The 16,431-nt window shown below is 36.6% G+C and overlaps 1 protein-coding gene across 3 annotated transcripts in view; it reads right to left on the reverse strand.

Moving 5' to 3' along the window:
• The window catches only part of exd1 (exonuclease 3'-5' domain containing 1), a 111,291-nt gene that overhangs the window by 80,301 nt on the left and 14,559 nt on the right, over positions 1-16,431 (reverse strand). For all 3 annotated transcript variants that reach the window (XM_073040380.1, XM_073040381.1, XM_073040378.1), the window contains exon 2: positions 15,705-15,773. In XM_073040380.1, coding sequence (XP_072896481.1) covers positions 15,705-15,773 — 69 coding nt within the window. The remainder of the gene's footprint in view (positions 1-15,704; positions 15,774-16,431) is intronic.

Genomic DNA, 16,431 nt, shown 5'->3' on the forward strand with positions numbered 1-16,431 from the left:
ATTTTTATCCCCAAAGAATGATCAAAGGCCTGAGCCTGTTCTCTGAAAACAATAAATCCCAAGCAGCAATAAGTCTCCTGAAAGGGAAGGATTAGAAAACAATTTGAGAACATACAACTATTTTGAAAGTTGTATTTTCTGTAATTTATTTTTTATTGAAGATCATCATCAAACATTTCCATAAGATGTATTTCAGACATTGTACATATATATCACAAATCTACACAAAGTATTTATCTGAGGTATACACTTATAGAAAAGAGTGGAAAGAAAAAACAGGCAAAAGGAAAGAACTATGTACAAGTAGGGAGTGATTTTTTTTTTTTAACAACAGATTCATTGATTTGTGAGAATAAAATCAGGCCTATGAGGCATTATGTAGTTAAACCATTCTTCCCAGTATGAATCAAATTGTTCCAGCTTATGATTAACAGATGCTGTTATCTTCTCCATTTTGTAAATATCCATTGTAATCTCCATCCATGTATTTAAAGTTGGGCTCTCCTGTGATAAACCATTTCCTAGTAAGAGTCTTTTTTAACAGCCACCAACAGTATATTCATTAAATATTTATCTCTCTTCAATCATTCTTGAGGTATATATCCAAAATATATGGTCCTACTCTCTAAAGGTATTTCACATTTAAAGATGTCTTGTAGGGCATTGTGTATCCCCCCTCCAATAGTTTTTGATAACAGGGCAGTCCCAAAAAATATGATAATGATTTGCATTTTGATTTCCACAATTTCTCCAGCAAACAGGGAGGTTACTATCATAATGGGATTTCTGAGAGGGTGTAATAAAATATCTTATCAAGTTTTTCCATCCAAACTCCCTCCATTTCTGTGAACTGGTACACTTCCATTGATACCTCCATATTGTTATCCATTCTTCCTCAGATACAATTATCCCTCCTTCCTTCTCCCATTTTGTTTTAAAGTATGAAGTCGAATGTGTTTTAAGATTTGACAACCTGAGGGGATGTCACGTGATGACGTAGGATCGAGATGTGGAAATCCAGCTCTCCCGTAAAAAACTAATAAATTAATGTTTAAGTGAAGAAAAGTTAGTAAATATTTTCTAAAAACTATGTCTAAACTACTCAGGATTTTCCTTAGATATGCCTCCTAAACAGACACAGAAGAAAACTACTACGTTGAAGACAGTACAAGCTGGGTCGGCCACCATGAAGAAGCCTCGGACTCAAGTGCATCTTACCTCCGGCGATACAGCACAGGAATTGGCGGCAACATCAACAGTCTCCAAGAAGGAACAACAGGAACTGCGCGTGCGCGAAGGAAAGGGCATGCACAAACATGAGCAATTTGAACTACAAATCCCAGCTACGATTGGAAGTGGAAGTGAAAATGAATCCAAGGTGGATTCGGATTCTCTGGAACATACAGATGAAGATGAGGAGGTAAAAAAAGAACAACAGGAAGAGGTTGGAGGTGGAAGATATTCTGGAGACATAAGAGAAGCTTTGGCACAAATAATGCATGAATTAAAAGAATTAAAAACATTAAAAATAATAAAAGATTAAAATTATGAAGACTATGTTTGATAAAATGGTGAAAAAACAGGAGAAAATGGACAAGAAAGTTAAAAAGCTGAAAGAAATAACAGGAGACACTATTGATAGAGTGAAAAAATGGAAGATAATATTCTTGCCTGGACATCAGAAAGAAAACAACTGTTGGAAAAAATAGACGTGCTTGAAAATTTTAGTAGACGAAATAATATTAAAATTGTTGGTCTTAAAGAAGGGATAGAGGGAGAGGATCCAATAAATTTTTTTCAAAAATGGATCCTGGAAAATTTGGAAATGATTGAAATCGAAAGGGTCCACAGAGCCTTAAGACCAAAACCTCAACCTGATCAAAACCCACGACCAATCTTGATAAAATGCTTAAGATATCAAGATAAAGAAAAGATTCTAAAGGCGGCTGCCCAATGTGCCGGAAAAAGAAATGAGCCATTGATGATAGAAGGGAAAGCAGTTCTTTTCTATCCTGATATAAGTTATGACCTTTTGAAGAGAAAGAAGGAATTTAATCCAGCAAAAAAGTTTTATGGGAAAAGGGTTATAAATTTATATTGCGCCACCCGGCAACACTGATAATTTTTTTGGATGACGGAAAAAGAAGATTTTTTACTGATCATCGGGATGCAGAGGAGTTTGCACAAGAACTCCCAAATATTAGCTAGACACAGTAAAGATTTAAAAGTGAAACAGATTAAAGATGAAGTCGGGGACAGTGAAGTGAGTTGATGGACATTAAGGGCAGAAGAATATTTAAATATACTTTTAATTATATGATACAGGGGGAGAAAGGTAAAAATTTGAGAAATATTAATCGAGAGTAGTGATATTATTTTTTCTTCTGTTATATATACTTTTTTCATGTTACAGGGAGCTGGGGGAACTTCGAATTGATCGCTACGGGACTCACGTGTGTAATCATGGCATTTGCCATGACCCACACAACGGAGGGGGGTAATGTGTTTTTTTTCATTCACAACATTAGCAGGGGGTTTTTCATTTTTTTTTTCTTTATAATCTATTTTTCTTTTATCTTTCTTTGCCTGGATGATTGGAGGGGATACACATAGCAACATGGAGAATTTTAAATAATTCCCCAAGATACTATGAGAGTTGAAATATTATGTATTATTATAGACTGGAGTAACCCCGTTAAAAATAATGACTAATTTACTGAATTTTTAAAGTTTTAATGTTAATGGGCTTAATGGACCAGTGAAAATAAAAAGAATTTTAACATACATTAAGAAAATGAAAATAGATATAGATTTTATACAAGAAACACATTTAACAGAGATAGAACATCAGAAATTAAAGAGAGATTGGGTCGGAAATGTTATAGCAGCTTCATTTAATTCAAAAGCAAGGGGAGCTGCAATTTTGGTCAACAAGACTTTACCAATTAAAATACAAAATGTACTAATTGATTCTGCGGGAAGATATGTAATTATACATTGTCAAATCTTTTCAGAACTATGGACTCTTATGAATATTTATGCACCAAATGAAAACGATGTAAAATTTATACAAGAGGCAAAAAAGAATTTGGCTGATGCACACAATAAAATATTAATAGGTGGAGACTTTAACTTTTGTCTAGACCCAGTTTTAGATAGATCAACAAAGGTTGTTACAAAACCAAAAGTAGCAAAATTAACTTTACCAATGATGAAAGATTTAAATTTGATTGATATATGGAGAAGAATTAACCCAAGAGAAAGAGATTATTCATCTTATTCAAATAGACATAAAACTTATTCAAGGATAGATTTTTTCCTACTATTAGCGAATATTCAAGACAGTGAAAAATATGGAATATAAAGCAAGAATACTGTCAGATCATTCCCCCTTGATAATGACAATGATAATGATGGATAAGGAGGAATCGATTTACAGATGGAGATTTAATTCAATATTATTAAAACGTCAAGATTTTTGTGATTTTATGAAAAAACAGATTCAGTTTTTTTTTTAGATACAAACTCACATTCAGTTGATGATAAATTTATATTATGGGAAGCGATGAAGGCATATTTGAGAGGCCAGATAATAAGTTATACTTCTAAAATTAAGAAGGAATATATGGTAGAAATAGATCAATTGGAAAAAGAGATTACAAAATTAGAAAAAGAATCTCAAAGATATATGACAGAAGAAAAACAAAGACAACTTGTTAATAAGAAGCTACAATATAATACACTTCAGACATACCGAACAGAAAAAGCAATTATGAGAACTAAACAGAGATATTATGAACTAGGTGAAAGATCACACAAGATTCTTGCTTGGCAGTTAAAAACAGACCTGGCTTCCAAAACGATAAATGCAATTAGAAGAAGTGTAAATAAAATTACTTATAAACCTTTAGAAATCAATGAAACTTTAAATTTTTTAAATTCTGAACTGTATCAATCAGAATCACAAAATGATATTGTTGAGATAGAAAGGTTTTTATCACAAATAACTCTCCCAAAATTGAATTCGGAAGAACAGAAGCGATTAGTTGTGCCTTTTACATTAAAAGAGGTCGAAGAAGCTCTAGGATCACTTCAGAGTAATAAATCTCCAGGAGAAGATGGTTTTCTGCCTGAATTTTACAAAAAGTTTAAAGATTTATTAATTCCTCCTTTTATGGAGCTAATACACCAAGCAGAAAGAACGCATAAACTTCCAGAATCTTTTTCAACAGCTATTTTAATAGTATTGCCAAAAAAAGACAGATCTTTTAAAGCCAACATCATATAGACCTATTTCTTTGTTGAACACGGACTATAAAATAATAGCAAAGATTTTATCTAATAGATTATCTAAATACTTACCAAAATTAATACACATGGACCAAACAGGATTTATTAAAAATAGACAATCGGCAGATAATGTAACTTGGTTACTTAGCATAATTCATTTGGCACAGAAGAGGGAAGAAATGAGTGTGGCAGTTGCTTTGAATGCAGAAAAAGCATTTGATAGATTGGAATGGGATTTTTTATTTAAGGTATTGGAAAAATATGGATTAGGAGTATCTTTTATAAAATGGATTAAAACCTTAAATACTAACCCCAAAGCTAAAGTAGTGACAAATGGCCAAATTTCAACATCATTTCAGTTAACAAGGTCAACCAGACAAGGTTGTCCATTATCACCTGCTTTATTTGTGTTGGCGATAGAACCATTAGCTGAATTAATTGGAACTGACTCAGATATTATGGGTTTCAGAGTTAATCAGGAGGAATATATGATTAACTTATTTGCTGATGATGTTCTGATTTATCTAACTAACCCATTGCATTTGTTGCGTAAATTATCTTCTAGATTGGAAGAATATGGGAAAATATCAGGGTACAAAATAAATCGGGATAAAAGTGAAATTCTACCCCTTACTAAAGGAGATTATCGTCAATGTCGATTAATAACTCAATTTAGATGGCCGATAAATGGTATAAAGTATTTAGGTATAAGAGTTGATCATGATATAAAGAATTTATATAAACTAAATTATTTGCCATTATTGAAAAAAATTCAAGAGGATCTTGATAAATGGATGATGTTACCAATAACATTAATAGGTAGAGTCAATGCTGTAAAAATGAATATATTCCCAAGATTACAATATTTATTCCAAACACTACCAATACAATTACCGCAGAAGTTCTTTCAAGAGTTAAATAAATGTGTGAGGAAATTCCTTTGGAAAGGTAAGATGTCAAGAATATCGTTGGAAAAATTGACATGGAAATTTGATCTAGGAGGGTTACAATTACCAAATTTTAAGAATTATTACAAAGCAAATCAACTTAGATTTATTGCATCTTTTTTTGAAGAAGATAAACCGGCATGGATTAGAATAGAATTAGATAAGATAGGAGAAAATATACCAGAAGATTTTATATATAAATGGGAATCTAAATGGATACGGGAAAAGAAAGAATCTCCTATACTAAAACATTTGATTGATTTATGGAATAAGATAAATGTTGATGATGAGATAAAGAAATCTTTATTAGCAAAGAGACCTTTAATTCAAAATAAACTTATCCCTTTTACAATGGATAATTAACTTTTATATAACTGGTTTCACAAAGGGATTAGATATATAGGAGACTGTTTTGAAGGAGGTATATTAATGTCATTTGACCAATTAAAGAAAAAATATAAAATATCAAATAACACTCTTTTCTGTTATTTCCAATTAAGGGCTTATTTAAGAGATAAACTGGGTCAAACAATGTTATTGCCAAAACCTAATGAAATAGAAACTTTAATTCATAAAGGAAAAATTTAAAAAAATATTTCTGGTATGTATAATTTGATTCAAAAACAGGCAATTAAACAAGGAATTCATAAGTCAAGACAAAAATGGGAAACTGATTTGAATATTAAAATTGATGAAACAAGTTGGTCAAGATTATGTCTTGACAGTATGACAAATACAATAAATGTTCGACTAAGATTAGTACAATATAACTTTTTACATCAAATATATATTACACCACAAAAAATAAATAGATTAAACTCAAATTTATCGATCAATGTTTTCGATGTAATCAAGAAATTGGTATTTTTACACTCTACTTGGTCTTGTTTTAAAATTCAACCTTTTTGGACAAATTTAAGAGTTTTACTGGAACAAATTATTGGAATACAACTTCCACATAATCCAACATTATTTTTACTAGGCGATATTGAAGGGATAAAATTGAAATCCAAATTGAATAAATATCAGAAAGAATTCATAAAAATTGCATTGGCAGTAGCCAAAAAGGCTATTGCAGTTACTTGGAAATCGGATTCATACTTAAGTATAGATCGTTGGAAGAATGAAATTTTTAGCTGCATTCCACTTGAAAAAATTACTTATAATTTAACAGATAAATATGAAATATTTCTGAAAATTTGGCGCCCTTATTTACAAAAGATAGGATTAAATATATAGGTGCTCCAAAGATAAAATTATTGGTTATCTGGGGAAAGAAATAAATATACATATTAAAGCTATTATGAACTCCATGGAGCATGTGGGGATCTTCCGATATCCAGGCAGTCTTTCTTTCTTTCTTTCTTTCTTCTTCTCCTTTTTTTCTATAGGGATATGTTGGGGGGGGGGGAGGGGTTAAGGGGAGGGGGGAAGGGTTGATAATTTTTTTCTTTCTGTAACCTATTTGAAAATTCAATTAAAAAATTTAAAAAAAAAATTTGACAACCTCTTACACATGCTTGAAATGATTCTACTACCACTATCTGAATTATATGCTTTTCTAAAGAGTTCTATCAAACATGTACTTGCCCTGGTTACATTTTTAAGCGTCTTATTAACATATTATCACATCTGTAAATACCAATAAAAATCTTGTTTTTCTAATGTGTTTCTCTTTAAGCATTTCAAAACTGAACAGTGTTCCTTCTTTCATTATGTTGCAAAGAACTGTTATTCCTTTAGCTGTCCAGTCCTTAAATCTAGCATCCAATTTATTTGGTGTAAAATCCGAGTCATATGCACACCATTTAAGATTTGCAATATCTCCCTCTAGATTATATTCTTTTATAGTAGTTTTCCATATTTTAAGAGTCAATTTCACCCACGGGTTATCAATAGTATTTATGTACCTTTGCAGTTTGTTATCAGCCAAAATTGCTTGTATGGGGATGGGAAGTACCCGCTCCTCAATGTTTTTCCATTGAGCGTCATATGATGGGTTGCACCAACATATCACAGCTCTCAACTGTGCTGCAAAATAATAATCTCTAAGAGAAGGTAGGTCCCATCCCCCCATTTCCTTTGCTAATTGCAAAGTTTTGAGATGAACTCTAGGCCTTTTACCCTGCCAAATATACCTTGATAGCATCTTGTTCCATTCATTGAATTGATTTTGATTAATCTCTATTGGTAGGGTCTGAAGGAGATATAACAGTCTGGGCAGTATATTCATTTTAACAGACTCAATCCTTGAACTGAGACTGAAAAAAGGAATCAGGTTCCATCTTGCCACATCTTCCTTAATTTTTTAATATAAAGGCTGATAATTTTGCCAAATCTTTTGGCATAATGATGCCCAAATATTTGAAAGACTCTGTGTGCCATGCCCAGGGGTATCTACTTTCAATTTCTCTTGGTGGGCAATATTAATATGAAAGTAATTGGGTTTTATCTATGTTGATCTTGTATCCTGATAATTGACCATATTGTTCAAAGGATTGCATCAATTTAGGCAAAGAGTATGTTGGTTGCCCTAGATAGATCAAAATGACATCCACGTAACAAGCCAATTTATGCTCTGTCCCTTTAATAGTATTTCCCCTGATATCTTCATTTTGTCTGATGTATTGAGCTAATGGTTCCAGATATAACGCGAAGAGTAGCAGTGACCATGCACAACCCTGTCTCGTGCCCCTTTCTAGGGCAAGACTTTGATAAATATCCATTGATTTTAATCCTAGCAGTAGGATTGTCATATAGTGTCTGTATAGTTTTAATAATTGTCTTGGAAACCAAATCTATGTAAAACTCTGCAAAGAAAATTCCAATTAACCGAATCAAATGCTTTTTCAGCGTCCACGCTTATCACTATTGCTTCGATTTTATTTTTTATTTGATCCATAATGTGAAGTGTCCTTCGTATATTGTCTTGTGTCTGGCGTTGTCGTATAAAACCTGTCTGATCGTTACGTATCAGTATGGGTAGAAACTCCTCTATTCGTTTGGCCATGATGGAGGTAAATAATCTATAATCTACATTAAGAACAGATATTGGTCTAAATGACCCGCATTCCATTTTATCCTTGCCTTCTTTCGGTATAGCTGAGATTATCGCTTTCTTCCAACTGGGTGGCATTTGTGCCTTTTTTAGAGCCCAGTTCAGTGTGAGGAGTAAAACAGGAATTAACTCATTTTTAAATTCTTTGTACCAATCTGTCATATACCCATCTGATCCTGGTGACTTGCTTAATTTAAGCCTACTAATTGCAGCTTTTAATTCAACTTCAGTTATGTCAGCAGTCATTGTTCTATTTTGTTCTTCGCTTAAAGTGGGTAACTCTGGAGAATTAAAGAAGGTGTCAATTTGGGTTATGCTTCCCCCGGAACTTTGGAATATAGAGTTTTGTAAAACACTTCAAAAGCTTCTTGAATTTGTAATTCCTCTAATGTTTTATTCCTTATTTTTTTCTTATATGAAGATATCGCTATAATTTTCCCTCTTAAGACCGCCTTCAGAGTATCCCATAAAATGGGAGGTGAAACCTCTCCATTATCATTAAATTCTAAGTAGAGACCAATTTCTTTTTTAATTTGTTCCTTAAAGTACGGATCATTGAGTAGACTTGAATTTAGTTTCCAAATAGTATTCTTTGGTTGTAGGTCAAAATCAACAGATAAATATATAGGTGCATGGTCACTTACATCTATTGTCCCAATTCCACAGGTGTTTATTTTGTCTTTTGTCTTTTCCAAATGTTATGCAATAGTCTATTCTTGTATATACAGAATGGGGAGCAGAATAATGAGTGTAATCCTTATGTCAGGGAAAAGGTCCCTCCATATATCAATTAAACCAACATCCTCAAAAAGTGTATTTACTTCCTTATGTAAAGATTTTGTTTCATAGGTTTTTCTATTGGAAGAGTCTAAATTTGGATGTAATTGTCTTCCCCACATATCAGGAGACCTTCTGTTTCCGTTACCATAATATCAGTAATTTTCTGAAAGAAACCAATATCACTTCCTGGGGGTGCGTATATATTCAATAGAGTAACTGAATTGCCGTCTATATTCCCCCTTACCAGAATATATCTGCCCTCTTTATCTCCCATTTCGAATACTTTTTCCAAAATTTAGCTTACATGAGATAAGAATAGCAACTCCTCTCCTATGTCCTGATTTATATGAGGAGAAAAACAGATTAGTGAAGCCCATTCTCTTTAGTTTTTTATGCTCATTGTCACTTAAATGAGTTTCCTGTAAATATACTACATGGGCTTGTTCTTTTTTCATTTTGGATTAAATTAAATTAAATTAAATGTATCATTGAAATTAGAATAAAACTTAATCGATCTACTCCCTGAACAAATAAGAACCAAGAAATGCAAATAATAACAAAAATGGCAACGAACGTGTGATTCCAAGGCTGAGGTCTCTAGTAGATGACCCTGCATTGAGCAAGAGGAAATGTTTAGCTGTGGGGGATGACCCCTCCTACTTGTGAGTTGAGGGCCCCCATTACAGTATTCATAAAAGTCAGTGAACAAATCCATTACACAGAAAAGATTTCCCTGTGTACTCCATATATGTACACACATACACACACACAAACATATATACACATATATTACGTACATAGACATATATGCATACATACATATATTCTCATTTTGGTGGGGAAAAAGGATTAAGAGAGCAAATAAAGGATAACAACTAAGTAATATAAAATCCACATTATAATAAGTATTTCTTGAGACAGGTATATCACCATGTACCTTTGCTTCCATTTAACTTCTCAACCTTTTTAAAGTTAGCCAAACCTTACGGCTCTTCTGAAGGGGGTGAGGACTGTCTTTGGGAAACTCCCGGTCTCTTCCTGATATATTTCTCTCGGCCTCCTCCCATCTCCTGCCTTCTCGATTCTCGCACTATTTCCCAAGTGGAGCAGGATAATTCCTCAGCCAGGCTTTCCCCTGTTTTGGTCACGCTGACGGGCAACCCTCTGGCCTTCATGTCTGCAGTCGCCGCTTCCACTGTCTGGTACAACCATGTCCCCTTGTCATAAAACACTTGAAGTTTAGCAGGGTACGGAGTTTGAAATCTAATCTCTTTTTGCTTTAGTACTCGCTTTACTTCAGAGTATTCTTTGCGCTTCTGTAGGACTGCGGGGGGGGGGGGGGCGTAATCTTGGACGGAATTTATTAATTTATCGTCGAAAAACACTCTTTTCTTACCCCAGGCCCTTCGTAGAATCTCCGCCTTGGTGCTTTACCGAAGGAATTTAATTATTATTGAGCGTGGCTTTCTATCCCGGGTAGGTTTCGGGACGAGCACGCGGTGGGCTCTTTCGACTTCCAGCTTCATAGCCGAGGGAAGATCCAGCGCGTCCCGCAGTAACTTTCCGACAAACTCCGTCATAGACGAGCCCTCTGCTCCTTCGGGAACGTTGTAGATTCTGATATTTTTCCGCTGTGATCTTCCCTCCAGGTCAAGCAGTTTACCTTCTTGGTGATTTAATACTTTTCTTGTCTTACTCAGTATCTGTTCCATGTTTTGAACGCGATCTTCCACCTTCTCAATTTGAGTCTCTGCCACCTCTATTTTTTGATTGACGCTGGTGAGCTCTGACTTAATATCACAGAGCTGCTGCTTTATATCTTTCTGAAGCTCCCTTATCTCTTTCAGAATTTCGATCATATTCGCTGCTTTGCCTGAACGAGGCCCAAGCGTCCGTCTCGCTAGCACGCGGTCGGGTTGGAGAGCCACTCGCTGCACTCCTCTCGGCCGCAGGATCCGTAGTGTTGTTTTTCTTATTTCCATTCCTTTTCCCCATTCTTGCCCCTCTTTTCAGTTCAAATATTTTTCGAAAAATACTATGTTTGATGGGTTAACAGGGCTTAATATGCGTTTTTCTGGAGGAGCTAGTGACTTAAGTTGCCATTCTCGATGATGACGTCACCAGAAACCGAAAGTTGTATTTTCTGATGTGTTACGTATTCTCTTCCAAGAGCCATGATGGTATTAACCCCTACTCTCATTGGCCCAACACCAGCATTAAAACTTAATATGAAAGCTAACTCTCAATAAATTGATTTACATTTTTCCCCATTAGAGTCTGTCACCTTGTGAGCTTAAAAGATCATAATATTACTGAATTCTATGCATCACACCTTCTGTAGTTACAAGATGCTTTCATTGCTCATTATCCTACATACTAAGACATACACAGACAACTTGGCTACAGAGGACTCGGACCAGTGACGAAGAGTTGCGGTTTGTTCAGGCTAATATTAAAATTTAATCAAAGTTCCACTTTAAGCTCGCCCACCCATGCTTTGACCCATAATATCCTCTGTAAGATATTCAGAGCTGTGCCATAGTTTTTGGGGTTAGGATTGGGGGTGGGGGGATTGCAGGAGAACGTGGCGCTTGTCAGCTCCACAATGGCAACAGCCTTCAATACCTCACAGGGCCGTTTTCAGCTTTTAACTAATCATTTAATCATTACTGGGAACGCAATTTGTTAATATAATAAAACGACGATTTTCAGATTTTAATTTTGCGAAAGACAAAGAAAAAGAAACATTGTCCTCATTACCTGCAAGTGGTAAGGGCATAATTATGTGGATAATAATACACGAAGAACACATGTTAGGTGTTACAGATATTGAAATCAGATAGCACAGTAATATGGACAAAACAAGTGACTGTGAAACAGCCCAAGCAGGAATCACTTGACCAAATGGTGTATGATGTGGAAACTGATCAATGTTTTTATACTGACAATGATTTTTCTCCATATCAGTTCAAAAACATCTGAGATGGGCCTGGAAGCAACCATACGAGAATGTGAATCCACGGATAGCAAACCAACAGCTATTAAAGACCAAAAGTACCATGGATCATGGAAATTAAGATATTTAGTTATAAAGCTTCACTCTGATTTGATCCAAGCTCAAGGATATAAAATTAAAAAATCAATTTAACCTCATACATATAGTTACGTCCCCTTGGGTTTGAATGCAGAGCTGTGAAGATCTGGGGACAGCTCAAGATTTCAACCCCTCAATTCTGCCAATAACATTTAGAAACATAGAAAACTTACAGCAAAATACAGGCCCTTCGGCCCACAAATCTGTGCGGAACATATCCTTACCTTAGAAATTACCTAGGGTTACCCACAGCCCTCAATTTTTCTGAGCTCCATGCACCTGCCCAGGAGTTTCTTTAAAAACCCTATCGTATCTGCCTCCACCACCATCGCCAGCAGCCCATTCCATACACCCACCACTCTCTGCGTAAAAAACCTACACCTGACATCTCCTCTGTACCTACTTCAAAGCACCTTAAAACTGTGTCTTCTCATGTTAGCCATTTCAGCCCTGGGAAAAAACCTCTGACTATCCACACAATCAATGCTTCTCATCATCTCATATACACCTCTATCATCCAAGAATCTTACCACTAATACTATATTCTGCCATCATACTTGACCTACCAAAATGAACCACCTCACACTTATCTGGGTTGAATTCTATATGCCACTTCTCAGCCCAGTTTTGCATCTTATCAATGTCCCACTGTAACCTCTGACAGTCCTCCACACTATCAACAACACCTCCAACCTTTGTGTCATCAGCAAATTTACTAACTCATCCCTCCACTTCCTCATCCAGGTAATTTATAAAAATCACAAAGAGCAGGGGTCCCAGAACAGATCCCTGAGGCACACCACTAGTGACCGACCTCCATGAAGAATATGACCCGTCTACAGCCACTCTTTGCCTTCTGTGGGAAAGCTAATTCTGGATCCACAAAGCAATGTACCCATGGATCCCATGCCTCCTTACTTACTCAATAAGCCTTGCATGGGGTACCTTGTCAAATGCCTTGCTGAAATCCATAGACACTACATCTACTGCTCTACCTTCATCAATATGTTTAGTCACATCCTCAAAAAATTCAATCAGGCTCGTAAGGCACGACCTGCCTTTGACAAAGCCATGCTGACTACTCCTAATCATATTATGCCTCTCCAAATGTTCATAAATCCGGCCTCTCAGGATCTTCTCCATCAACCTACCAACCACTGAAGTAAGACTCACTGGTCTGTAATTTCCTGGGCTACCTCGAAATCCCTTTCTTGAATAAAGAAACAACATCTGCAACCCTCCAATCTTCAGGAACCTTTCCTGTCCCCAATGATGATGCAAAGATCATCGCCAGAGGCTCAGCAATCTCCACCCTTGCCTCCCACAGTAGCCTGAGGTACGTCTCATCCGATCCTGGTGACTTATCCAACTTGATGCTTTTCGAAAGCTCCAGCACATCCTCTTTCTTAATATCTACATGCTCAAGCTTTTCAGACCAGTATAAGTCATCCCTACAATCGCCAAGATTATTTTCCAGAGTGAATACTGAAGTACACATTAAGTACCTCTGCTATCTCCTCCAGTTCCATACACACTTTTCCACTGTCACACTTGATTGCTCCTATTCTCTCACGTCTTATCCTCTTACTCTTCACATACTTGCTGAATGCCTTGGGGTTTTCCTTGATCCTGCCCGCCAAGGCCTTCTCATGGCCCCTTCTGGCTCTCCTAATTTCTTTCTTAAGCTCCTTCCTGCTAGCCTTATAATCTTCAAGATCTCTATCATTATCTAGTTGTTTTGAGCCTTTTGTAAGCTCTTCTTTTCTACTTGGCTAAATTTACAAAAGTCTTCGTAAACAACGGTTCCTGAACCCTACCATCCTTTCCCTGTCTCATTGAAACATATTTACGCAGAACCCCACGCAAGTATCCCCTGAACATTTGCCACATTTCTTCTGTTTCCCTAAGAACATCTGTTCCCATTTTATGCTTCCAAGTTCTTGCCTGATAGCCTCATATTTCCCCTTACTCCAATTAAACACTTTCCTAACTTGTCTGTTCCTATCCCCCTCCAAAGATATGGTAAAGGAGATAGAACTGTGATCTCTATCTCCAAAATGCTCTCCCTGACACCTGACCAGGTTCATTTCCCAGTATCAGGTCACGTATAGCCTCTCCTCTTGTAGGCTTATCTACATATTGTGTCAAGAAACCTTCTTGAACACACATAACAAACCCCATCCCATCTAAGCCCCTTGCTCTGAGAAGATATCAATCAATATTTGGGAAATTAAAATCTCCCACAACGGCAACCCTTATTATTACACCTTTCCAGAATTTGAGTCCCTATCTGCTCCTCAATGTCCCTGTTACTATTGGGTAGTCTATAAAAAACACCCAGTGGAGTTATTGACTCCTTCCTGTTCCTAACTTCCACCCACAGAGACTCCGTAGGCAATCCCCCCATGTCTTCCTCCTTTTCTGCAGCTGTGACACTATCTCTGATCAGTAGTACCATGCTCCCACCATGTTCTTTCTGAAACATCGAAAGCTTGGCACTCAAAGTAACCATTCCTGCCCCTGAACCATCCAATTCTCTGTACTGGCCACAAAATCATAGCTCCAAGTACTGATCCACCCTCTAAGCTCATCCGCTTTGTTCATAATACTCCTTGCATTAAAATAGACACTTTTCAAACCATCGGTCAGTGCGCATCCTTTCTCTATCACCTGCCTATCCTCCCTCTCGTACTGTCTCAAAGCTTTCTTTATTTGTGAGTCAACCACCCCTTCTTCCATCTCTTCAGTTCAGTTCTCACCACCCCCCCAGCAATTCCAGTTTAAATTCTCCCCAATGGCTTTAGCAAACCTCCCAGCCAGGATATTGGTCATCCTTGGATTCAACCACAACCTGTCCTTTTTGTACAGGTCACGCATGCCCCAAAAGAGGTCCCAATGATCCAGAAATCTGAATCCCTGCCCCTTGCTCCAATCTCACAGCCACACATTTATCTTCCACCTCACTCTATTCCTATACTGTGTCACGTGGCACAGGCAGTAATCCCGAGATGACTATCTTTGTGGTCCTGCTTCTCAACTTCCTTCCTAACTCCCTGTAGTCTGCTTTCAGGACCTCCTGCCTTTTCCTGCCTATGTTGTTGGTACCAATATGTACCACGATCTCTGGTAGTTCACTTTTCCACTTCAGGACATCATGGACGCGATCAGAAACATCCCGGACCCTGGCACCTGGGAGGCAAACTACCATCCATGTTTCTTTCCTGCATCTACAGAATCACCTGTCTGACCCCCTAACTTTAGAGTCTCCTATCACTGCTGCCATCCTCTTCCTTTCTCCATCCTTCCAAGCTACAGGGCCAGACTCTGTGCCAGAGGCACGGCTACTGTTGCTTCCCCAGGTAGGCCCCCCCACCCCCCCCCAAACAGTGCTCAAGCAGGAATACTTATTGTTAATTCTGTCAATACCATTTAGCGGAAAACAACTCAGTTCTGCTCCCAGGACCTCTGACAACAATTGCGAACTACATTATTTCATTGAAGAACCAAAGTATAAAAGTAGCAAAGAAATGCTTACCATTTTTGATCTCATACCCATAAAATATTCTGACACCAGGCAGCTTTAGCTTATGATCCAAATATTCAACTGCAGATAAAAATCAAAGAGTTAATTTGGAACGCATCATTTAAGCACACAAGAATAAAACAAAATCCTTAGCATGCTGAACTCCTGAAAATTGGTTGGATACAACAAAGATGGCAAGTTTCAACCAAGGAGGCAAAAAATATTTCCCCAGAACAATACCAGGGGATAAAGTTTTAGTTCGGAGGTGGTGGTCTTGATTTTCCTGAGTGCACAGAGGGCAAGAGAAAATTTGATGGATGTGTACAAAATTTTGATTGGTACAGATAATGTAGATAGAGGGAAACAGTTTCCAGTAGCACCAAAGGAAAGGTTTTAAAACATGGAGCTAAAGATACAAGAGGGACGTGAGGAAAAACATTTTTATCATTAATGTCGCAATTTAGAATTCACTGGTTATAGCAGTAATCAAATCAATGTCTAGCAAAACAAAGTGGATAGCTAAATTAGAGAAAACTAATACAGGCAGTCCCGGGTTACGTACGAGTTCCGTTCCAGAGTCCGTCTTTAAGACAGATTTGTACGTAAGTCAGAACAAGTACATCTGCTATTATTTAGCGTCAGTTAGTCAAACGTTTGTCTTGGTATATAGTATATATTTTACCTTTCTATGCATATAAAACACTTAAGAAATGAACATATTCCAATAATTAAACCACTG

This window comes from Hemitrygon akajei, chromosome 3, assembly GCF_048418815.1.
Source record: "Hemitrygon akajei chromosome 3, sHemAka1.3, whole genome shotgun sequence".
Lineage (NCBI taxonomy): Eukaryota > Metazoa > Chordata > Chondrichthyes > Myliobatiformes > Dasyatidae > Hemitrygon > Hemitrygon akajei.